At 38.2% G+C, this 20,225-nt stretch overlaps 1 protein-coding gene across 3 annotated transcripts in view; it reads left to right on the top strand.

Annotated features, from left to right (window-relative positions):
- KCNMB2 (potassium calcium-activated channel subfamily M regulatory beta subunit 2) overlaps positions 1-20,225 on the top strand; it is a 237,109-nt gene that overhangs the window by 191,890 nt on the left and 24,994 nt on the right. For all 3 annotated transcript variants that reach the window (XM_011218445.3, XM_034662613.1, XM_034662624.1), the window contains one exon: positions 11,414-11,536. In XM_011218445.3, the coding sequence (XP_011216747.1) occupies positions 11,481-11,536 (56 nt within the window). In that variant the 5' untranslated portion in view covers positions 11,414-11,480. The remainder of the gene's footprint in view (positions 1-11,413; positions 11,537-20,225) is intronic.

The raw sequence follows: 20,225 nt of genomic DNA, 5'->3' as shown, positions 1-20,225 counted from the left end.
CCTTCATTAGAAAAGTGTCTGTTCATATCTTCTGCCCATTTTTTGATTTGTTTATTTGTTTCTCGTGTATTGGTATGATACCTCTTGCATAGCACCTGCTCTAGGTCTGGAATCAGCTAAGGAAACTTCATCCCTTTTTAGGGACAATGCTGGCATTTTCGCCAGCAATCTTGGCCCAGTCTGAACACTGATTATATCCCTATACCTCACCCCAGTCCTACACCTCTAAGTGACTTGTGAATGAAATGAGGGTGTGGCTGGTCCTCATGAATGTGAGGACAGATAGGTTTGGCTCAAAGATGGCTGAAGGTCAGGAATGTCTGTGACAAAAATTACTTGGTAATAATAATAATCAAATAATGGTATTACAATCTGAAGTGCCTCTTTTGACATACCGTATCAAAATGCCCTGCTGTGAGGCAACTAACATCAGGAGGCTATTCGAGGAATCCAGACAGACGGCATGATAGACACTGGAATCAAACTGACCTGGATGTGAATATCAGATCTGCCATTTAAAAAGTTGTATGACCTTCAAATTATTTAATCTCTTTAAGCCTCAGCTTCCTCTTCCATAAAATAGGGTAGTTGTCAATGTAATGCACATAAAACACAGGATTCATTACATGGCAAGTACTCAATAAATGAAAATACGATTATTCTTGATGATGTATTATTGTTGCAAAAATTGGCACAGTGACAGAGAGTATGATTGAAAATAGTTCAAAACACTAGCCACTAGCCACATGTGCCTATTGAGCACCTCAAGTGCCGTTAGTCTACATTGCCATGTGTTACAAGTGTAAAATATGCACTGAATCGTAAAGCCTTAGTTTTTTTTTAAAAAAAGGTGTAAATTATTCCATTAATAATTTTTATTTTATTACATGTTGATAATACTTGGGGTGTATTAGGTTAAATAACATTTATTATTATAATCAATCTCTATTGTTTCTTTTTGTTCTTTTCATTGTGACTTTTAGAAAACTTAAAATCACATAGGTGGTTCATATTATACTTTTATGGACAGTGGTTCTCTAGAGATAGTAAGAAATTATATACAAGAATTTGGAGACTGAGTGGATGAGGTAGGAGGGATAGGAAAATCACTTCTTTCATTCACCCCTATATATTTAACATCTTCTAATATGAAGCAATTTTTAATCAATGCTGCTTAATGGATTGGTGTCCATTTTTTCAAGAAACCAACCATATGCATTGGCTGCTTCTTCCTACTTGAATACAGACAGTTCTTCTGGGTCTTGATAACAGATGTTGGACAAGGTAACCAAATCAGTTCGTTTCGGGGAGAGGCTTACATTGATTAGTACCTGTGATGTCCTAGACACTTGACATGTCTTCTCACTTAATACTGAAAATACTGAAACAATTTTTGGAGGTATTACAACCTTCATTTTTACAGAAAAGGAAATTGAGATTCAGAAAGGTTAATTAACTCATCCCATGTCACAGAGCAAGGAAGAAACGAAAGTGAGAGGTAAAAGTGATTCCCATCTGCCTCCTTGATCCATGCTGCCTCTTTTCAATTTGGGTAGTCATTTAGGGGTTAATGTGTGGGTTGAAGAATACCAGGATTCTAGTTTCTGACCCTCACTCATCTTCGTAGGTGGTCTCTTAGTCTCCCGGCTTCTTAGTTCCTAACGCAGAACCCAAAATCATATAGGCAACAAACAGAAGATGTAAACTCTTTAAGCTAACTATCCCAAGGTATTTATATTATTTATATTATAATTACCCTCAGCAACTGAATTATCACATCAGGTATTTTCCAGACAATAGTAAAAACATAGATTTAAAAAAGGACTATATATTTAATTTCATATTTATTCACCATAAAATCCAAATAGTTTGAATGGGTTTTTCTTCAACTTGTAGCCATCAAAATAGAATCACTTTCTGCTGCTGTTTTTTTGTTTTTTTTTTTCTTGGATCTTTAAATACAGTTCCTTCCACTGGATCAAAGTAGGATTTAGAATTTTAAAAATATTTTCCTTCGCCTGCTTAGTGCCTTTGCATTGTAAAAACCTATTTTTGTGATTGGACACATCTGCCTTTTATCTTCAGTCTTAAAAAGTTTAACTATCCAAGAAAACCCAAAACCACCAAGCCTCAATATTGGCATACGCCCTAGAATATTTCTGATATCTCTTCCAGCTAGTATTCAATGATTTTTTGGAATTCTGTTTCAAAACCCTTCATTAGGAAAATGGTCTTAATTTGGCATATTAGGTGTATTAGGATATATAAATAAACATTTATTTATGTACAGATAAATAAATAGCTACATATAAATAAATAGCTGCCAATAATGTCAGATTCATTATTTTAATTAATCCTCACAACAAACTTTGAGGGTTGCATCATATTTCCACTTCATAGATATGAAAATTGAGACTCGGAGAAGTTAATTAGCTTGTACCCAATGTAATATTGATAGCAAAAGGGCAGAAATGGAGCTTGAACTCAAGTTTTCTCTGCTTTCTGAGCTCATGGTTTCTATTCCATTTAGCAATTAAAGACAAGGATAAATCAAAGGAATGATCCCACTGGCAAAAAGAAAGAGCTGGGGTACTCAATTTGGGGCTAAGAACAGTAAGTTCAGCTGGTTTCCTTTAGGAGTAGAATTTTACATGTATTATCAGTAGTCAGTTCAGAGAGCCTACTGGGAGAGGCCATGGACAAATAGAGTTCATTCAGTGACCACCACAGCTGGACCTATGAACCATATGTTTTTGCCCCCAAAATATCCTTCTCACCAATCTGCTACAGCATCCAAAATTTCAACTATCATAGCTCCCCCTTGGGATAGAGTGGTGGTTTAACAATTGGGTAGAGATGGGCTGTACGGGGAGGCACCCTAGGGAATGGGAGAAATTAGGTAGAAGAGTCTGTTGGAATCCTAACATCAAAACAAGGTTTGTGCCCAAGATGCCCAGCTCTACAGCAATGCCTGGGTCTACAGAAAACCTTTTCAAGGATCACTGGGAGGCTTTCATTTTGCCTCCTTACTTGGCGCTTAATCTCTCCTCCCTCTACTTTACTAGATTTCCCATTAGTATAACTGAAGACTTCATTTAAGAAATTAACAGAACGTAAAATAGAAAGAAATTATATCTCACCAAAGACAAATTAGAAGTCAAGTCGTAGGAACAGACCTTGGCTGCAATTTTCCAAAGTGGAACAAAGTAAAATTTTTCAGATGAAAGGAACCTTAGACTCATCTCTTTCAATTCCCTCATGTTATATATGAGGAATAAGAGGCCAGGAGGTAAAAGGGCTCTCAAAACCTCCAAAGAGGTTGAGCGAGCATGGGTTTCGGGGTCAGAGAGGCTTGAATTGAAAATCGGACATCATCATTTAATAACTCTGTCCCTTGAGCCTATTTATTTACTTTTCTTTTTTTTTTTTTAAAGATTTTATTCTTTTCTGAATATCGCTTTCCTCTCTTGGTAAATATTGAGAGCTCTCATACAGGTTACAGAATTAAAAGAAACAACGCATATAAATGCATTATTTATATAGGTCTGGAGAAGAACCTCATACCTTCATGTTTATTATTGGCATTTCTAGCTCTTCTCTGTAAAAAAGCTCTTATTATAGTTTGGCGTCCTTGATTTTCAACTGAAATAGAAGAATTAAACCACATTCACCAAGAAAAGATGGACGGTTTCAGCATAAATCTGTCATTTGTACTCATCCGAGGCGCACGTGAGTTACGAGCAGGTTTTCCTACACCAGCTGTGTATGTGTGATGCCCAACAGAGTGAATGTTTAACAATTACACTGGTTTTAAATATGTAGCATAGAAGGAATCAAACTGAACATCAGTTGTGATTATCCGCTTGAAAAGCTCATTAAGAAATGAATTATGGAATAGTGGACTAATTAAGCCCATGTAGAAATGTGTATTCCATTTCTGCATAAGACTTTTTTTAAGTGACTCAAGCAGAAGGGCTTGATGTATTGGTATGGCAATTTGGGGAAAAAATTTCTACTACTTCCTCCAAATGAAAAACACTAACATTTACCGAGTGCCTACTCAATGCCATACATTATTTCAAATTATCTGCATGGTGAATCTTTATGATATCTGTTATTACTCTGATTTGCTTGATGAGGAAAATGAGGCTCAGGGAAGTCTAACAATGTACTTAGGTTACATAATTACTGCGTTGTAGAACTGGGATTTCAACCTGAAACTAGTTTCAAAGCTTTTTCAACTAAGCCCTGAGATAGTCATTTCTGATGTAGATGTGATGCAAAACTTACTTCGTTACACACATGCATAATGATCTTATATTAAAGACCCCATGCACACCCGTCTGACCAGTCTGTCCCCTCCTTTAGACCGTAAGGTGCACAAAAGAAGAGCCATACGTGCTGTGTTCACCAACACATCCCCAACACCCAGCTCCGTGCCTGCCATATGTTACATCTTCAGTAATAAGTTTTTGTTAATGAGGAAATGAATACTGAATTAACTAAGAGAATAGAGTTACTCAGCTACCGAGTGAAGATTAGAAGCCCAGAGCCTCTGAAGTGCTAAGCTCAATGAGCCGAGTCAGCAGCAGGCTAAAGGACAGGTCCATTATTTAACTGGGGCTATGTCCTCCTGGAAGTACAAGTCAAACACATCCTGATTACGTGAACAACAGTCGGCCCACACAGGTGACAGAGGTCACAAGTAACTCCTGCACCCATCTCCAGCCAGAGAAGTCTGTACATTATCAACCCAGCTGTTGAAAAGTAGTCTGCAATAAAAAATTCACAGAACCTCTTTTCTGTTATTTGGTTCTTCACAAAGAGGCCATTAGTGTTCAGCAATACACTTCTCTACCTCTACCACTGAGCTGCAAACAGAGCCATTCACTCAGTCTTTCAGGCATCAAACTGGGGAAGAAATGTCTTTCACATTCCTGTTAGGAGGCATTGTCAAGAGACTTTTCAAGAGTACTTGCTAGTCCCCCAAATGATACTGACATTTAGGGGGTGGAGAGAGAAACAGGAACCCAACAAAGAAATGGAAGGAGCAGCTAGAGAGTAAGAAAGAGAAACAAGAGAGCACTGTCCTATGAGTCAAGGTTGTAAAGCATTTTTAGAAGTGGGAAATGGCCAACGATATTAGGATCAAATTCAGTAAGCTGAGCAGGTTAAAGAAGATGTGAAGAGACAAATAACTATGAGATATGCCCACTGGGAAGTCACAGCACCCTTGAGAAAGAGCAGTTCCGGGAGAGTGCAAGTGTTGATTTATTATTCTGACTTCTCCATAGACTGTGCACCCTTAGAAGCAGATATGGCGGCTTGGAGCCCCCAGCACCCAGTACAGTGCCTGGCACCTACAAGACACTTCATAAATGCCATCAAATGGACGCCCTAATGAATTAAAACAAGACGTAGTAGCTTATTTTGGAAAAAAACATCCCCAATCATTTTAAACTGCTCTTAAGATGGACCAGTGTTTTCTAAATTCAATCACTAGGTCTAAAATCATCACCATACATTTGGCTTCTCCCTCCAAAGGCCCTGAAGCCAAAACAACTCAGTTCCTATGGAGAACATATAATTTGCCGTCTGCAAAGATAAAGTCTCACAGATTAGAAGCATTCCTAGATTCCTGTGCTCGGAGTGACCTTTTAAGTTGCTGCTGTGATGTCATTAGTGTTACAATTTTACGCAAGATTAGGCATGTAATTACGTGTTAAATAGTTCTGCTGGCTCGTGCTCGCTGGTTAATAAAGCAGAGTGCATTAAGAGTGTCCCATATGCATAGCTCAAGGCCACTGACACAAGAAAACTGCATCCGCACACTCTTTCCCCGCCTCATATGCCACTCGTCCTTGCGGCTGTCACCTCAAGGCCTTGGCACGGGAACCAGTGGAGAAGCCATTGCACAGAGTAGTACTCAGAACTGTGACTCTCCAGCTGAAGCTTCTAGAGACAGAAGGAGTCTCCATAAAGGATTCGATTGAAACAAGATCAGAAGCTGAGAGTTTGTAGCCACGTTTCTCCCCTTGGCTGCATCCCCGATGCAGAATCCCTGAGCAGCGTTTTTCAAAATTCCAGTGCCAGGGCCCCACCCCAAAGGTTCTCACTGGTCTGGCTGGAGACCCCGAATTTTTTAGACGTTTCCCCCAGATGATTGTAATGTGTGGCCAGGGTTCATGGACACTTTCTTTCTGCTCTCCTTGCTCAGGATAGGTATCAGAACTTAATGTGAATGAGGAAGTACTTCAGATTTTATTATCTCAGTATCTCAGAAGACTGTTTTTCCTCTATTGAATGCCACTGACCCACAGGAAAAAAAAAATCAATAGTCTCGATGTACAAGTAGAAAGCAACTTAATTGGATTTTTTTTTACGAAAAGATAAAATACAGTCCATTTGCTATAAAAGCTACTAACAGAGGGAAAAAGAAAGAAATGAATGTTTAATATGTTCCTACTATGTACCTTGATCCGACTTTAGGTATTTTGCATCTGATATTTCATCAATCTTCCAAGCAACCCAGAAAAACAAGTGTTACCATTCCCATTTCTGCAGCTGAGGAAACGAAGACACAGAAGTGTTAAACTGACTTGTCCAAAGTCACACAGTTGGTAGGTGGTGATACCAGGAGGCAAACAAATGCCTAGGCCCCATCTGGCTCTCCTGGAACCATGCTGCCTTTCTAAAGAAACCTTATTGGATGACCATTCAGCGAGCAATAGAAACTTTCTGCCGAAGTCAATGTAAAAAAACCGTGGGAGCAGGACAGTCAGGAGAAGGAGCAAGAGGAGGTGGGAGAGGGAAGAGGGAAGGACATCCTGAGTTCAGGGAAGTGTCAGGAAGGAGCCCCAGTGGCACCCAGCGGCCGTGAGCCACAGTGCAGGAGGCCAAAGTCAGATGGACAACCATGTTCTCCAATGGATAGTTCGATGGTCGGGGAGCAAACATAACCAGGGCGCCACTGTGTGTGCCACAAAGGTGAGTCAGGTGCAGCCCTGGTGCACTGTGCCACAAAGGTGAGTCAGGTGCACTGTGCCACAAAGGTGGCACAAAGGTGAGTCAGGTGCAGCCCTGGCCTGCATTGCCCACAGCCTAACAGGGGAGAGTGCATGGAAGCAGGGTAAAGCCTGCCTTGCTCGAACGCGGGTTGAATACCAAGAACTGGGAGCAGAGCAGAGGAAGAACCTGGGTGAAAGAAAGCTTCACAGAAGCGGCATCTGAGCCGGCCCTGGAAACAAAGGCTCTCATTCTCCAGGCGGGGAAGGGAGGCAGACAGAAAGTGCAAACTGAGTCAAGGAGGTAGAAACCCACGAGGGGTGTGCTTGACATAGAGAAATCGTTCCTGACACAAAGAAATTGTTACATTCTCAGGGACAACCTGTTTTCATCCCGGGCTGAGATGGCGTCTTGTAGGGTTGCTGGTTCTCCGACCACACTCGTCTGCCGTCATCCAGTCACGGCTCTGCCGGGTTCACTGCGAACCCTAGGTCGCTTCATGATGGAACGGGACCCAGGCTGCCCGCCGGCCCACAGGCCCCTGCTAATGCAGATCTCCGCTGATGCTAGGATTCCAAATTACAAACTTGTAGGAAGTGCTTTTTTTGGTCTCTTTATCACTTTCCTAATCACAGCTCAAATGAGATGTTCCTTGTCTTATAAAGTGAGCGGAGTTGAGGTAATTATTTAAGAGTTCAGGAGGCCTGCCTTTGAGCCGAGAAAACCTCCAAACCAGCTTCCATTAACATATCCTGGGCGTTTCTTTGAAGCCTAGAAATTTTTTTCAACTCCCACAGGACCTTTATACTGTTGTCCTTAAAGCAGCTACTCCCTTTCATTTTAATTAACAACAAACCTAGCAGGGTTTACATAACGGTTTGTCTTTACGAAGAAAACTGGGCTGGAGAAACTCCAAATCCACTTATTGGATAACCCGAGGAGCCATTAAGTCCTTTCCAACAAGGTTTAGACATTTAATTGGAATGAATACATCTTTCGTCTCCCCCTTTCCATATCATCTTAAAACAACAGAGCAAGGGTGCCATGCTAGAATGATGACACATAGTCGAAAGTATCCAAAGTATATTAAAATCACAGCAGCTCCTTTCCCTTAGAATGATTTCAAAGCATTTATAATATATACGGTGTGTCTATGAAATGCTGGTTAATAACCAGTAACAAGGCAGGACCTCAGTAGTTTATTGCTTTGCTTTAACTCAAGAGTGTGTCACTTTTCTGTCTATTCCACATCCCTCATCCTTCAGGAGTGACTAAGGCGAGCAGAAGATTCCACCAGAGTCGATGTTGAAAGAGCTTCCTGGAAGTTTAAGCCAATCCTCATTTTTATGGAGTAGATCATTCAATGTGGATTCAAATCATTCTTATTCCCTGAAGGCTAAATGGCTTTAATAGTGGATCTAATCTCCTTCTTATTTGATATGCTTTAAAGATCTTCAAAAAGGAACATAACTAACTTTAAATATCTCAGATGCAAGTAATTTATAGGGCCAGCAAATTCAACTTCTAAGCCCTTCTAAAACTGCTGAGGTCATCATTCAGGTGTACCCTTTAATTCCCACCATTTGCCCTAGGAGACCAGGGACAGGAGAATGACTTCTTGCATCTACACGGGTTACCAGGCCTCTACTACCTCCATGGCCTCTGTTCTTTCTATCTGTGATGCTAACTCCCTGGTTGCAGAAGGAGATCTATTCCTAGACCTAGTCCCAGAAATGCAGCACATGATGCCTGAGTATGCCTAGATTCATTTTACTACTTACTGAATCACAAACTGTTGGAGGTGAGAGTAATTGTAAAGGTTCTCTGTTTCAAACACTCTATGTTACAGATTAAAAACAGCCAAGCCCTAGCAAAGTTAAGTGACTTTCTCGAGGTCACATAGCTAGGTAGTGACAAAATTGGGCCTCTAATCAACCACTGACTTTAAGTCCATTGCTCTGAGCCCTTGCTACTCAGTGTTTTCTAAAGACTTTCAACATCAGCATCCCCTGAGAGCTGTTAGAAATGTGGAAACTCAGACGAGATCAGGCATGTTCAGGGTGGTATGGCCACGGAATGGGAGAAGATATTTGCAAATGACACTACAGATAAAAGACTGGTATCCAAGATCTACAAAGAATTTCTCAAACTCAATACACGAGAAACAAATGATCAAATCAAAAAATGGGCAGAATATATGACCAGACACTTTTCCAATGAAGACATAAAAATGGCTAACAGACACATGAAAAAATGTTCAAAATCATTAGCCATCAGGGAAATTCAAATCAAAAACCACATTGAGATACCACCTTCTGCCAGTTAGAATGGCAAAAAATTGACAAGACAAGAAACAACAGATGTTGGAGAGGATGTGGAGAAAGGGGATCCCTCTTACACTGTTGGTGGGAATGCAAGTTGGTACAGCCACTTTGGAAAACAGTGTTAAAAAGTTAAAAAGTTAAAAATTGAGCTACCCTATGATCCAACAATTGCACTATTGGGTATTTACCCCAAAGATACAGACGTAGTGAAGAGAAGGGCCATATGCACTCCAGTGTTCATAGCAGCATTGTACACAATAGCTAAATTGTGAAAGGAGCCGGATGCCCTTCAACAGATGACTGGATAAAGAAGATGTGGTCCATATATACAATGGAATATTACTCAGCCATCAGAAAGAATGATTACCCAACATTTGCAGCAACATGGACGGGACTGGAGGAGATTAAGCTAAGTGAAATAAGTCAAGCAGAGAAAGACAATTATCATATGGTTTCACTTATTTATGGAACATAAGAAATAGCAGGGAGATCAGTAGGAGAAGGAAGGGAAGAATGAACGGAGGGTAAATAGGAGGGGGAATGAACCACGAGAGACTATGGACTCTGGGAAACAAACTGAGGGCTTCAGAGGGAAGGGGGGATGGGGATAGGGGTAGGCTGGTGATGGGTATTTAAGGAGGGCACGTATTGCATGGTGCACTGGGTGTTATACACAAATAATGAATCATGGAACATTACATCAAAAACTAAGGATGTATTGTATGGTGACTACCATAACTTAAGAAAAAATTATTATTAAAAAAAAAAAAAAGAAAGAAAGAAATGTGGAAACTCAGGCCCCACCCCAGACCCCATTGAATCAAAATCCGCATTGCTATAAGATCTCCAGGGTAATTCATATGCACATTACAGTTCCTGAATCACTGGGCTAAGACCATAACATGTCTTTCTACAGAGAACATGAGACTTGGAGGCAGGCAGACGCTGGTTTTGGAGTATGGCTTCACTTTTTCTAAATCTGAGCAAATATCTCAGTGTCCTGGAAGCATCATTTATAATCTGGAAATAATAGCACCATCCACCTTGCAGTTTTCATAATATAAACACAACATAAATATAAGTATATACATCTCATGATATATGGATAAATAATATATGCAAAGTACCTGAAATGCAGTAGCTAATATATCATATAATAGCTAATACTCCCAGTCTCATACCTCCCATTAATATAGTGTTCAACCAAAAGGAAAGCCACAAGTGATTGTACATCATGAAGAAATCACTTTCCTTCTTTCCTTTGTTCTATTGGCTCAATATTATTTTAACTTTCAGATATGATCATGATTTCTATGATATTTCATGTTTCTAAATCTCTAGAAAATGATTATTATGTAGAAAATAAGTAATAATCGCTTATTACTTTTAGTGCTATGCTTGGAGATGAAAAAACTTAACCCAGAAGCCAAATCCTAACCAAGGGAACACAACATTCCTCTAACATCCTGACTCTGGATCCTATAAACCTAGCTTTCGGGGGGCCAGAGAGTATCTGCTTCTGTTTCTGCTGCTGTGACTTCCTCAGAGACTCAGCCGCCACGGAACGAACCCACAGTTTCGGCAACAGCAGAGCATATATAAAAGATGATGTTTCGTCACCAGTATGTCACATCTGTCAGCATCAAGGAAAACAGTTTGAATAGGAAAGGAGAAATAGAATTTTAGTATCTAAATCTGAACCAAAATTTTGGAAAATACAGTGTACTACAGGGTGTGAAACCGTACCAAAATTAGACTTGTGAGGGAGGAATATAATGCTAACATCAATCAGAAAGCCATGTTTCCCTACGGCAGTGGCTTTCGACCCTAGCAGTGCGTTAGAAACAACGAGGAAACTTATGAAAAATTGAATGCACATTTCTGAGGAAGGGACTGGGCTTCCATGCTTTTTAAAAGATTCCCAGTTGATTTTAAAGTGTAGCCAGGGTTGAGAAGCACTGCTCTATAACAACAGAAATCTGGCCTTATTTAAGACAGCCAGTCACTGAAGTTACTGGTTGCTGTTGATACAAAGTTCCCAAACTTAACGTAATGGATTTAACTTCAGTGTGTTCCCCTTCTAGGTCTTTCCGCCATTCCTCCAGGACTTCCACCATAAGGAAAGGAGCCCCTGGACCAACATCCTCTAAGATGTTTATATGGACCAGTGGCCGGACCTCTTCATCTTACAGACATGATGAGAAAAGGTACATCACAGGGACTCAGTGGGCTTTCCAGAATCATTTAACCTGAACACCCAGGCAGCATGCCAGTAGAAAGCATGAGGCAACCGAGCTTTATGTTTCACGAGTGTTAATGTGTGGTGGGCTCTACACCGAGGGAGTAGGCCTTCTGGCACTTTGGCCTTCCCCCTTGCACTCTCTATGCAGTTTTGCAAAGGCTGTTCCCTGTCAGAAATGCCCTTCACCCATGCACATCCCCACCCACTCATCACTTGGCTAGCTCCCGCTCTGCTTTCAGTTATGCATTCAGTCATCTTCTTGACCAGCACAGACTTTGTGGTTTACTGTCCTCTGAATTTCCAGCACCCACCACTCTACCTGGCAGTAAATATCTGAAATCAAAATGATGAAAATTGCATTTCAAAGACATATGGCAGGGAAGGAAAGCAGAAACTATGGGAAGATGAAAAGAGGATAGACAAGTCCATGGAGCCCTAAAGGCCTTAGAAGAATAGCTTGGTGTAAGGGAGGAATGGGGGAATGAGAAGAAAGATTGAAAGACAAAGGCAATGTTAATAAAAGACAAAATGACAATTACACAGCTCAGTCCAGCACCGCCCCCCCACCTGGGTTTAGAGAATAAATCCATTCATAAAATTCTCTGGCCATTTTTAAATATTCATTTCCTCTCCATTTGTTTTCTTTGCTTCTCTCTTTTCTCATTGGCCTTACACTATTACTTGGGTTTGGTGAAGTTTAAAACACCACGATCTATACCAGCTTATCTACTGCAACTTAAGCAAGGCTCACCTGTCTGCAGCATCTGATAGAAACCAGGCTTGGTAAATGGTGCTGGACACAAGAAAGGAGCTGAGGGAGGTTTACTTGAATGCAGTTTTGAGAACTTGTACTTTTATTTTTCCTTTGAGAGTCAGTATTATCCTACAGAGAAAATCCTTTGAAAAATTCTAAAACCAAAATTGTTCTTCACAGTAACTATATATTACAGCAAAAAACTTGGAAGCAACTTTAGTATTCATAACAGAAAATCTGTTAAATAAATCATGGAATGTAATATATCACTTAGCACTTAAAAATGCTTTGACATAATAGTAACCGAAAAATCAAGTTGAAAAATTATATACAAACTATGACTGCAGCCACAAAAAAATATATATATACATAGGAAAAAGCCTGGAAGGAAAAACATGTTTTTCACTTCTCCATTTTCCAAATCCTTTGTAATGTGTCATACTATCTTAATTATGGGAAAAATAATGATATGATGTTTAAGTAAAATTGCAGCCCAGAAGGCAACTAGCATTTGAACAAAGTCCCAGTGCTCATCACAACACAAGAAGATCAACTGAAAATTCCCTATCTTTCTTCATCTCAAGATTTCCACATGCTTTTTCTCAATGCTTAATCACGTTATTTTTCATTTGCTTTCAAGCCAAGTGAATCCTCTTTCAGCAAGATCTTTACTATAAGACTAACACTTGGCGTGTCATTTGAAAATTCCATATTTTGCATGTAATCTCATTTCCTAAATAAAAGAAAAAAGTCCACTGACAGGGATGGTGAAAAAATGGCAGAGATTTTGTTGCCCTACAGCAATATTGTGACTTCCAATGGCTAGCCTGTCTGAGATTTTGAAGACTTCATCAGAGCAGGTGAAGTGTGATTTATTTCACCTTCTATTTATTCTTATTGAATAATTTAATTAAGCATATATTGATATATATGATGTTTTTACAAAAAGATTCACACATAAGAAGCAATTACTAGATACTATATGTTTTACATAAACTGCTCTCTTAATTTATAAGATAGAGATTATCGTGTCCATTTTACAGATGGGGAAGCTGAGGCTCAGCAATTTTAAATAACTTCCCAGGGTCCAACAACTAGCCAGTGATGGAATCAGAATTTGAACTCAAGGTCATATTCTCTCCCCTGCATCCCATAGCTTACATAGGCTCTTTCAAACATGAGATACTTCAGCAGCAGTCAAGGGACAAGCCTGCAAGGGAGAGATTGTGTTAAATTACAGCTGAAAATTGCATATCAAAGAAGATAGTAAACATGGGGATATGATATATTGGCAATGTTTGAGGAGTTAAAGGGAGCCAATAATTAGCTTCATATTCTACACCCTTAAAATTATATGAAACTCTTAAATTACTACTTTCAATTTTTTATTTTCAAATTATGATTTCAATAACTATGAGATTTAAAATAATTAAAATATTGACTATAAGAAGTAATTTTCAGCAAGCTTTATTTATGGGGTAGAAATGCCAAGGCCTGTGAAATCAATCTGCATGGTTTTAGCCTTGAAAGTCAAAGACAAATGGATAAAGAGCCAATGAATAGAGCAACAGAATCTGCTACTGAGCCAGCATCCTTAGTGTGACGGTTCATTCATCTGTACCTCGCCCTTGACCACACCTTCATCTGCACTGCCTAATTCACAGACTCTGGTAGGATGGGACTCAGGTATTAAAAGTGATTTGGAATAACATCTCTTGCTCTGCTTAAGATCCTCTTAGTGGCAGTAATCATGGTGATAATGAAGGTGATGATGGCTGATAATGAGTCTAGATAATTAAGGTCCTCAAGTTAATTATTTGGAGATAAATTAACTAGGTTGTCGTGGGCAGCACTGCCCAGAACTGCTGGTAATTGTTCCACCTTCAGTTTCTCTTTCTGCAAACCTGGCCTCTGGGTGTCTGGCTTCTCCAGCTGTGCTCCTACAGCAGTCCCAGGGGCCAGGCAGCCAAAACGCCTCAGCTCCACTCCACACCATCGCTTCCCAAGACCACAGCCAGGCTTGTCAGGATATTGGCTTCCCTGGGATTCCTCAAAAGATGGAACGTCAGGAAATAGCTTACAGACAGGCAAAGCAACCAAGTGGAAGGAAAAGTCCACCAAAAATTCTGAAACCAAATGTCTTATGGCTCAAGGGAAGGTGAAGTCAATTTTGCATTTTTTTCATTGGTTGAATTCAAAGGCAGTTCTTGTTCTGATCATCTGCTGTATGCAAAACACCGATTTCTATCCTCATCCTCTATTCCACACACAAGCAGCAAGAAGGAATACTTTTTCATCTCTGAACAAACTTCTTTGTTAGGTGAGCTTAGTTTAATCCCTAAATTGCAGGCAGCAAAATAAACCAGCATCAACAATAACTAATTCAGAATTTAAAGAAGAGAGAGTTTATCGGCTAAGGACATTACAGCTGAGCCTTTATCAAATATTCTTTGGATTGTTTTTATTAAATAGTGAACTGATATAAAGAATATTTATCATGTTAACACACAAAGGATGATGATATAATAAGCATCTGAGTACCCTTCATTAAGGTTAAGAAATAAAGCAATAAGAATTTTTTAAGCCCTTGAGGATGCTTCCCTAATAGCACCCTCCTCCCTTTCCCAGCCCTATCCAGGCATAACTACCTTCCTGAATTTTCTGTTTATCATTCCTTGCTTTTTCTTCATGAGTTTATCACATTTGAATCTTTAAGCAATATATTGTTTACTTCTGAACGTTCGGAGACTTTATATAAATGGAATCATGGCTTACGAAGATTCCGCGACTGATTTTTTTCACCAAAAAAAGTTTTCTATGTTTCTATGATCTATCAGTGCTGATGTGAGCAGCTCTAACTCCTTTTCCCTGCTGTGTAGTATGCCATTATATGAATACACAACCATTTCTTCATCCAGTCTGTTGCTAATAGACATTTGCATTATTTCTAGTTCTTTTTGTACCAACAATGCTGCTAGAATCCCTCTTGTCCATATCACCTCATATATTTTGTACAAATATTTCTTAAGACATGTACCTAATTTAGGAATATATGGTTCAAAAGTATGCACAGCTTCCACTCTACCAGGTAATGCCATTATTTCCCAAAGCAGCCATTAATGTGATCTCATCACTCTACAACCTTGCCTAGGCTTTTCAGATTTTTAATTTTCATTAATCCTGAAGGCACTGTGCTTTCAATTCCCATGTCTCAGATTACTAATAAGACCTAGCCGATTTCCCTTGCTCTTTTCTGTGAAGTGCCTGTTCAAATATGTAGTTAATTTTTCTACTGGATTTTTTGTCTTTTTCTTATTGATTTATAGAAATTCTTTCTAAAATTTATATTATATTAACCCTCGTCTGTTTATTCTGCACAGTTTCTTCCAGTTTGATACTTGCTTTCGCTTTTTTTGTGATGTCTTTTCATAAACATATGTTCTTATTTTAACGTGTTCTAAGTTGGCAATTTTTTGAACATTTTGAAATCCCTTCCTACTCCAAGTTCACAGTCTCTTTAACATTTTGTAGGTTTGCCTTTCACAATTAGATCTTTAATCATCTGAAGTTGACTTTTGAGTTTTGTGAAGTAGGCATCCAATTTTTTTTTCTCTGTAGATAACCAATTGGCCCAGCACCTTTTATTAAATAGGATATCCTTCCCCCTGTGATCTAAAAGCACATGTGTCATATACTAGGTTTCCACATACACATGGATATGTTTCAGGATCTCCATTTGTTGTCACTGGTCAGCTTTGCCTACCTCAGACAAACACCACACTTGAGCTTACAAACTTTAACATTGTAATAACCTTGACACCTGACAGGCCAAGTCACCCACCTTTTCTTTTGTACCCAGGAGTGTGTTTGCTATCCTTAGATGTTTGTACTTCCATATAAATCTTAGAACCAGCTTGTCAAGTCAAACCTACCCTGCTTAAAATTTTTACTGAATTTCTTGAAATTTTACTGGAATTTTATGAAATCTATTAATCAGCTTATGGAAAATTTGCATCCTTATGTACCAAGTCTTTCTCTGAATATAATTAATCTCTGCATTGATTTGTCTTCCCTAATGTCTCCCAATAAAGTTTTATAATTTCTCTAAAGAGAACTTGTACATAGTTCATTAGATTTATTCCTAAGTACTCATAGGTACTGATTTTTTAATGTTTAAATTGTATTTTCTACTTTTACTGGGAGATGGAAAGGGAAATGGTATATCAACTTTTATTTCAACTATGCTAATTTTCTAATTAATTTTAATAATTCATCTATAGATTCTTTTGTATTTTTTTATAGTCATATCATTAGTGAATAACATATTTTTGCTACTTTTTTATCAGTAAATAAACCATTTATTTATTTTTCTTGCCATATTATACTATGCCATATGTTAAATAAAACAGATAATAGTGAACATCTTTGCTTTGTTCCTGCTCATAAAGAGATTCCTTTAAACATTTCACCATTAAGCATCAGCTTTACTATAGATATTTCCTCTATACTATTCATCACATTAAGGATGTTCCTATCAATTTCTAATTCAGTAATAGCTTTCATCATAAATAGATGTTAAGTATTATCAAATATGTTTCTCTTCATATGATGGTAACACTTTAATATGTTTATATAATATGTAACATTAAGAGATACTCAAATGATGACCAACATTATATTCCTGGGATAGCCCCAAATGGATCATGATGTGTTTTCACTTTTGCATATTGCTAGATTTAGTAAGCCAACTTGTTTTTAAAATTTTTGCATTTATATTTATGAATGAAATTGGTCCATAATTCTCCTGTTTATGTTATCTGATTTACTTTTGGCATCAAAATTTGCTAATCTCATAAATAGGTTGGATAAAATTCCATCTTTTTCTATACTCCAGAATGAGTTGTATAATATAGGTAGAACTTACCTATAAAATATCAGAGCCTGGTATTTCCATTAGGAGGATTTTTTAAATTTATGATTCTATTTTTTAGTAATTTAGAACTGTTTAAATTTTCTACTTATTTTTGAATCTTTCTCAGTAAGTTATATATTTGTAAGAATTTGCTGTATATTTCAATAAATTATGTATATCAGAGTTTTCAAATGTCTTGCTATAAAGTTGCTTTAAATATCCTCTATTATCTTTCTAATCTATGCTGTATGTATTTATGGTTTTTTAATTCTTAATATTTATTTGGTCCCTCTCTATTTTATTCTTGATCAGTCTTGTCAGAGATTTGTCTATTTCATTAGTCTTTTCAGAAAATTAATTTTCTATTCATTGATCCTTTAATATAATTTATTTTCTATTATTTATTATTTCCCTCTTACATTTTCTTTTAATATATTCTCTTAATCTTTTTATAACTCCCTAAGTTAGATGCCTAGCATATTAATTTTCAGGCCCCTTTATTATCTAATACAAGCATTTAATATTATACATTTCTAACCAAGTATTGCTTTAGTCACATCCCATTAGTCACTCTACAGTGTTTTTATTATCATTTAGTCCTAAATAGATCCTAATTTATCATGTTTTATTCTATGACCCATGAGTTCTTTGGAACTTGATTTTTATTTCCATATATAGAGCCATTCTAGTTATTTTTTGTTACTTATTTTTAGAACATTATTGCCCTAGAGCCAAATAATGTGGTCGATATAAAGGTAATGCTTCTCAAAAGTGCTTTAGGTTACAAGGATACCCTGACTTATCTAAATGATTCACACAATTTTCTCTTTCCTTCTATATTTTTCACTAAAGACATTTTATTAATTCCAATATGCTAGTAGATCAGGTAAAAAATGAATAAGAATTAAAAATTAAGATATCATTGGGAAATTGTGTCATCTGGTAAGCTAAAGGCAGGACTAAAAAGAAATAACTCCTACTTTTGTTTCCGTAATTTTGCTCCACCTTTTGTCTTTTATTCATAAAATAATCTTACAAGACTTCCTGGGAAGTCCTGTGGATTAATGAGTTCACAATAATATTAGGTTTATGGACAAAACCTATCATATTAATAACTATATTAAATGTGACTGCCATTCGTTCCCAAACTCAAAACACATTTCACCCAATGGAATGTGTAGTTTGAAAGATTGGAAACAATAATAATTAGATTAATCAAAATGGACTGCATAGAAATACACCTCCTAGGTCAAGGTGCAAAAAAACATGAAATCTGGAACTAATAGAAAAGGGTATACATATGAAGAAGCATATCTCAAAACCATGGAAAGCTTTGGTGGACAAAAGGCAGAACAATGGTTGTTTTAATCGATGCCACTCCCAGTTCTGCCATGTGAGATAACGGGTTATTGTTCCTGGAGCAGAAACATAGAGCAACTCAGCTCAGCGGGCACTCTGCAATCCACTGTCCCCCAGATTCACCCCCATAGGACCTAACAGAAGACTCTTTTCCTTAAAGTCTGGAAATGAGAGCTTGTAGTGCCTGGAAAGCTTGGAGTTTTTCTGGAAAGAATACTAAATTTGTTGGTGGTAGAGTCCAATGGGCACTGTTAGGAAAAAAAAGCCAGGAGCCTGTTCTAGCCATAGTCTCTGATTTTTTCAGCTTCAGTTGGCCATTTAGCCTCCTTACGTTGGCTACCCCACAACCTAAGCATATTGTAGCCATTTCTAGCCCACATCAAAGGAACATGTTTTGTGACCCTAATAAATGCAAGAGACTGAGCCTACAAAGATGAATGTGGTCTGGCTCTAACTCTTCAGCAGCTCAGTATTCGTTAGGCCAAATGACATAAATATAAATATCCAGTGTGCTAAGTATTACGTATGAGTTTCTGAAGGATCTCCTCCAAGTAACTTCAGATACACAGAATTCTTTACTTTTATTCATATCATCCCTGCTTCTCCTTCCCACCTCTCTCCTCTCACCTCTCTCATAGCTCTGGACTTATCTTCCTGCCCTCTCTGTGTTCTAGCACTCACTGTCTTTTGTTTCTCTGCTGAGAAAGTCTCATTAAAACCCCACAGTGTTACTGATTCTGGACACAAATGATGCTTAGATCTAAATTGTCATCTCCTCTGTCACTGCTTTTTTTCCCACTCCTCTTTATCGAACACCTGAAACACAGGGAGAGTTTCAGAATCAGCCTCTAAAATTTTTTAAACAACCAGCAACACTAACATGAGTGATCTTTCTAAAATACAAATGTAATTATATTATTTCATTCCTTAAATTCTTTTAATGGTTCTTCTAACTTCAGAAGACTCACAAGATTCTTTATCTCTGGCCCCGGCATATCTAACCAGCTTGCTGCCTGCCATCCCCCACCCACAAGATCCTAGAATCCAACCATACTCAACTACTCCTAATCTCTCACATTCTGCCTGGATACTCTTCTCTTTCTCAATTGTTTGGTTATCAAAAACTCACGTCAGTCTGTTACAGGACCCTTAATCATTGCTACTGAAATCAGGTTATGGCCTTCACTGGCATACTTCTATGCCACCTTCATGCTTATAAAGCATAGCCCTGGGATAGTTCACTACCACCAATTTGCTGAATGCCCAGTTCAAGGGATACCCAACACAGTGATAGCCAATTTGCCTGAAGACATTATGAAGAAGAAGAAGAAGAAAGAACAACAACAACAACAACAGGAGGAGGAGGAGAAGAAAGTCAATTATTTCAATGAATTTCTCAAATTTAGCTATGTGCCAGAAACTCAATATGATCTTTGCAACCCCACATAGTTCTATGGGTTAGCAGGTTGCCAAACTTCACCTCATGCACAGTTCAACTTCTTCAGCTTTCCCCCGGCAGAGGGTCCCACCATTCTTACCCAGATCCTTCCTGTTGCAATAGCAGGAACCAGAGCAGAGACAAATTAAACATTTTGTAAGATGATGTTATAAGAAAAAAAAAAAACCTTT

Source organism: Ailuropoda melanoleuca, chromosome 1, assembly GCF_002007445.2.
Source record: "Ailuropoda melanoleuca isolate Jingjing chromosome 1, ASM200744v2, whole genome shotgun sequence".
Classification (NCBI taxonomy): domain Eukaryota; kingdom Metazoa; phylum Chordata; class Mammalia; order Carnivora; family Ursidae; genus Ailuropoda; species Ailuropoda melanoleuca.
The sequence above is the reverse complement of the archived record's forward strand: the minus strand, read 5'-3'. Positions and strand labels throughout refer to the sequence as shown.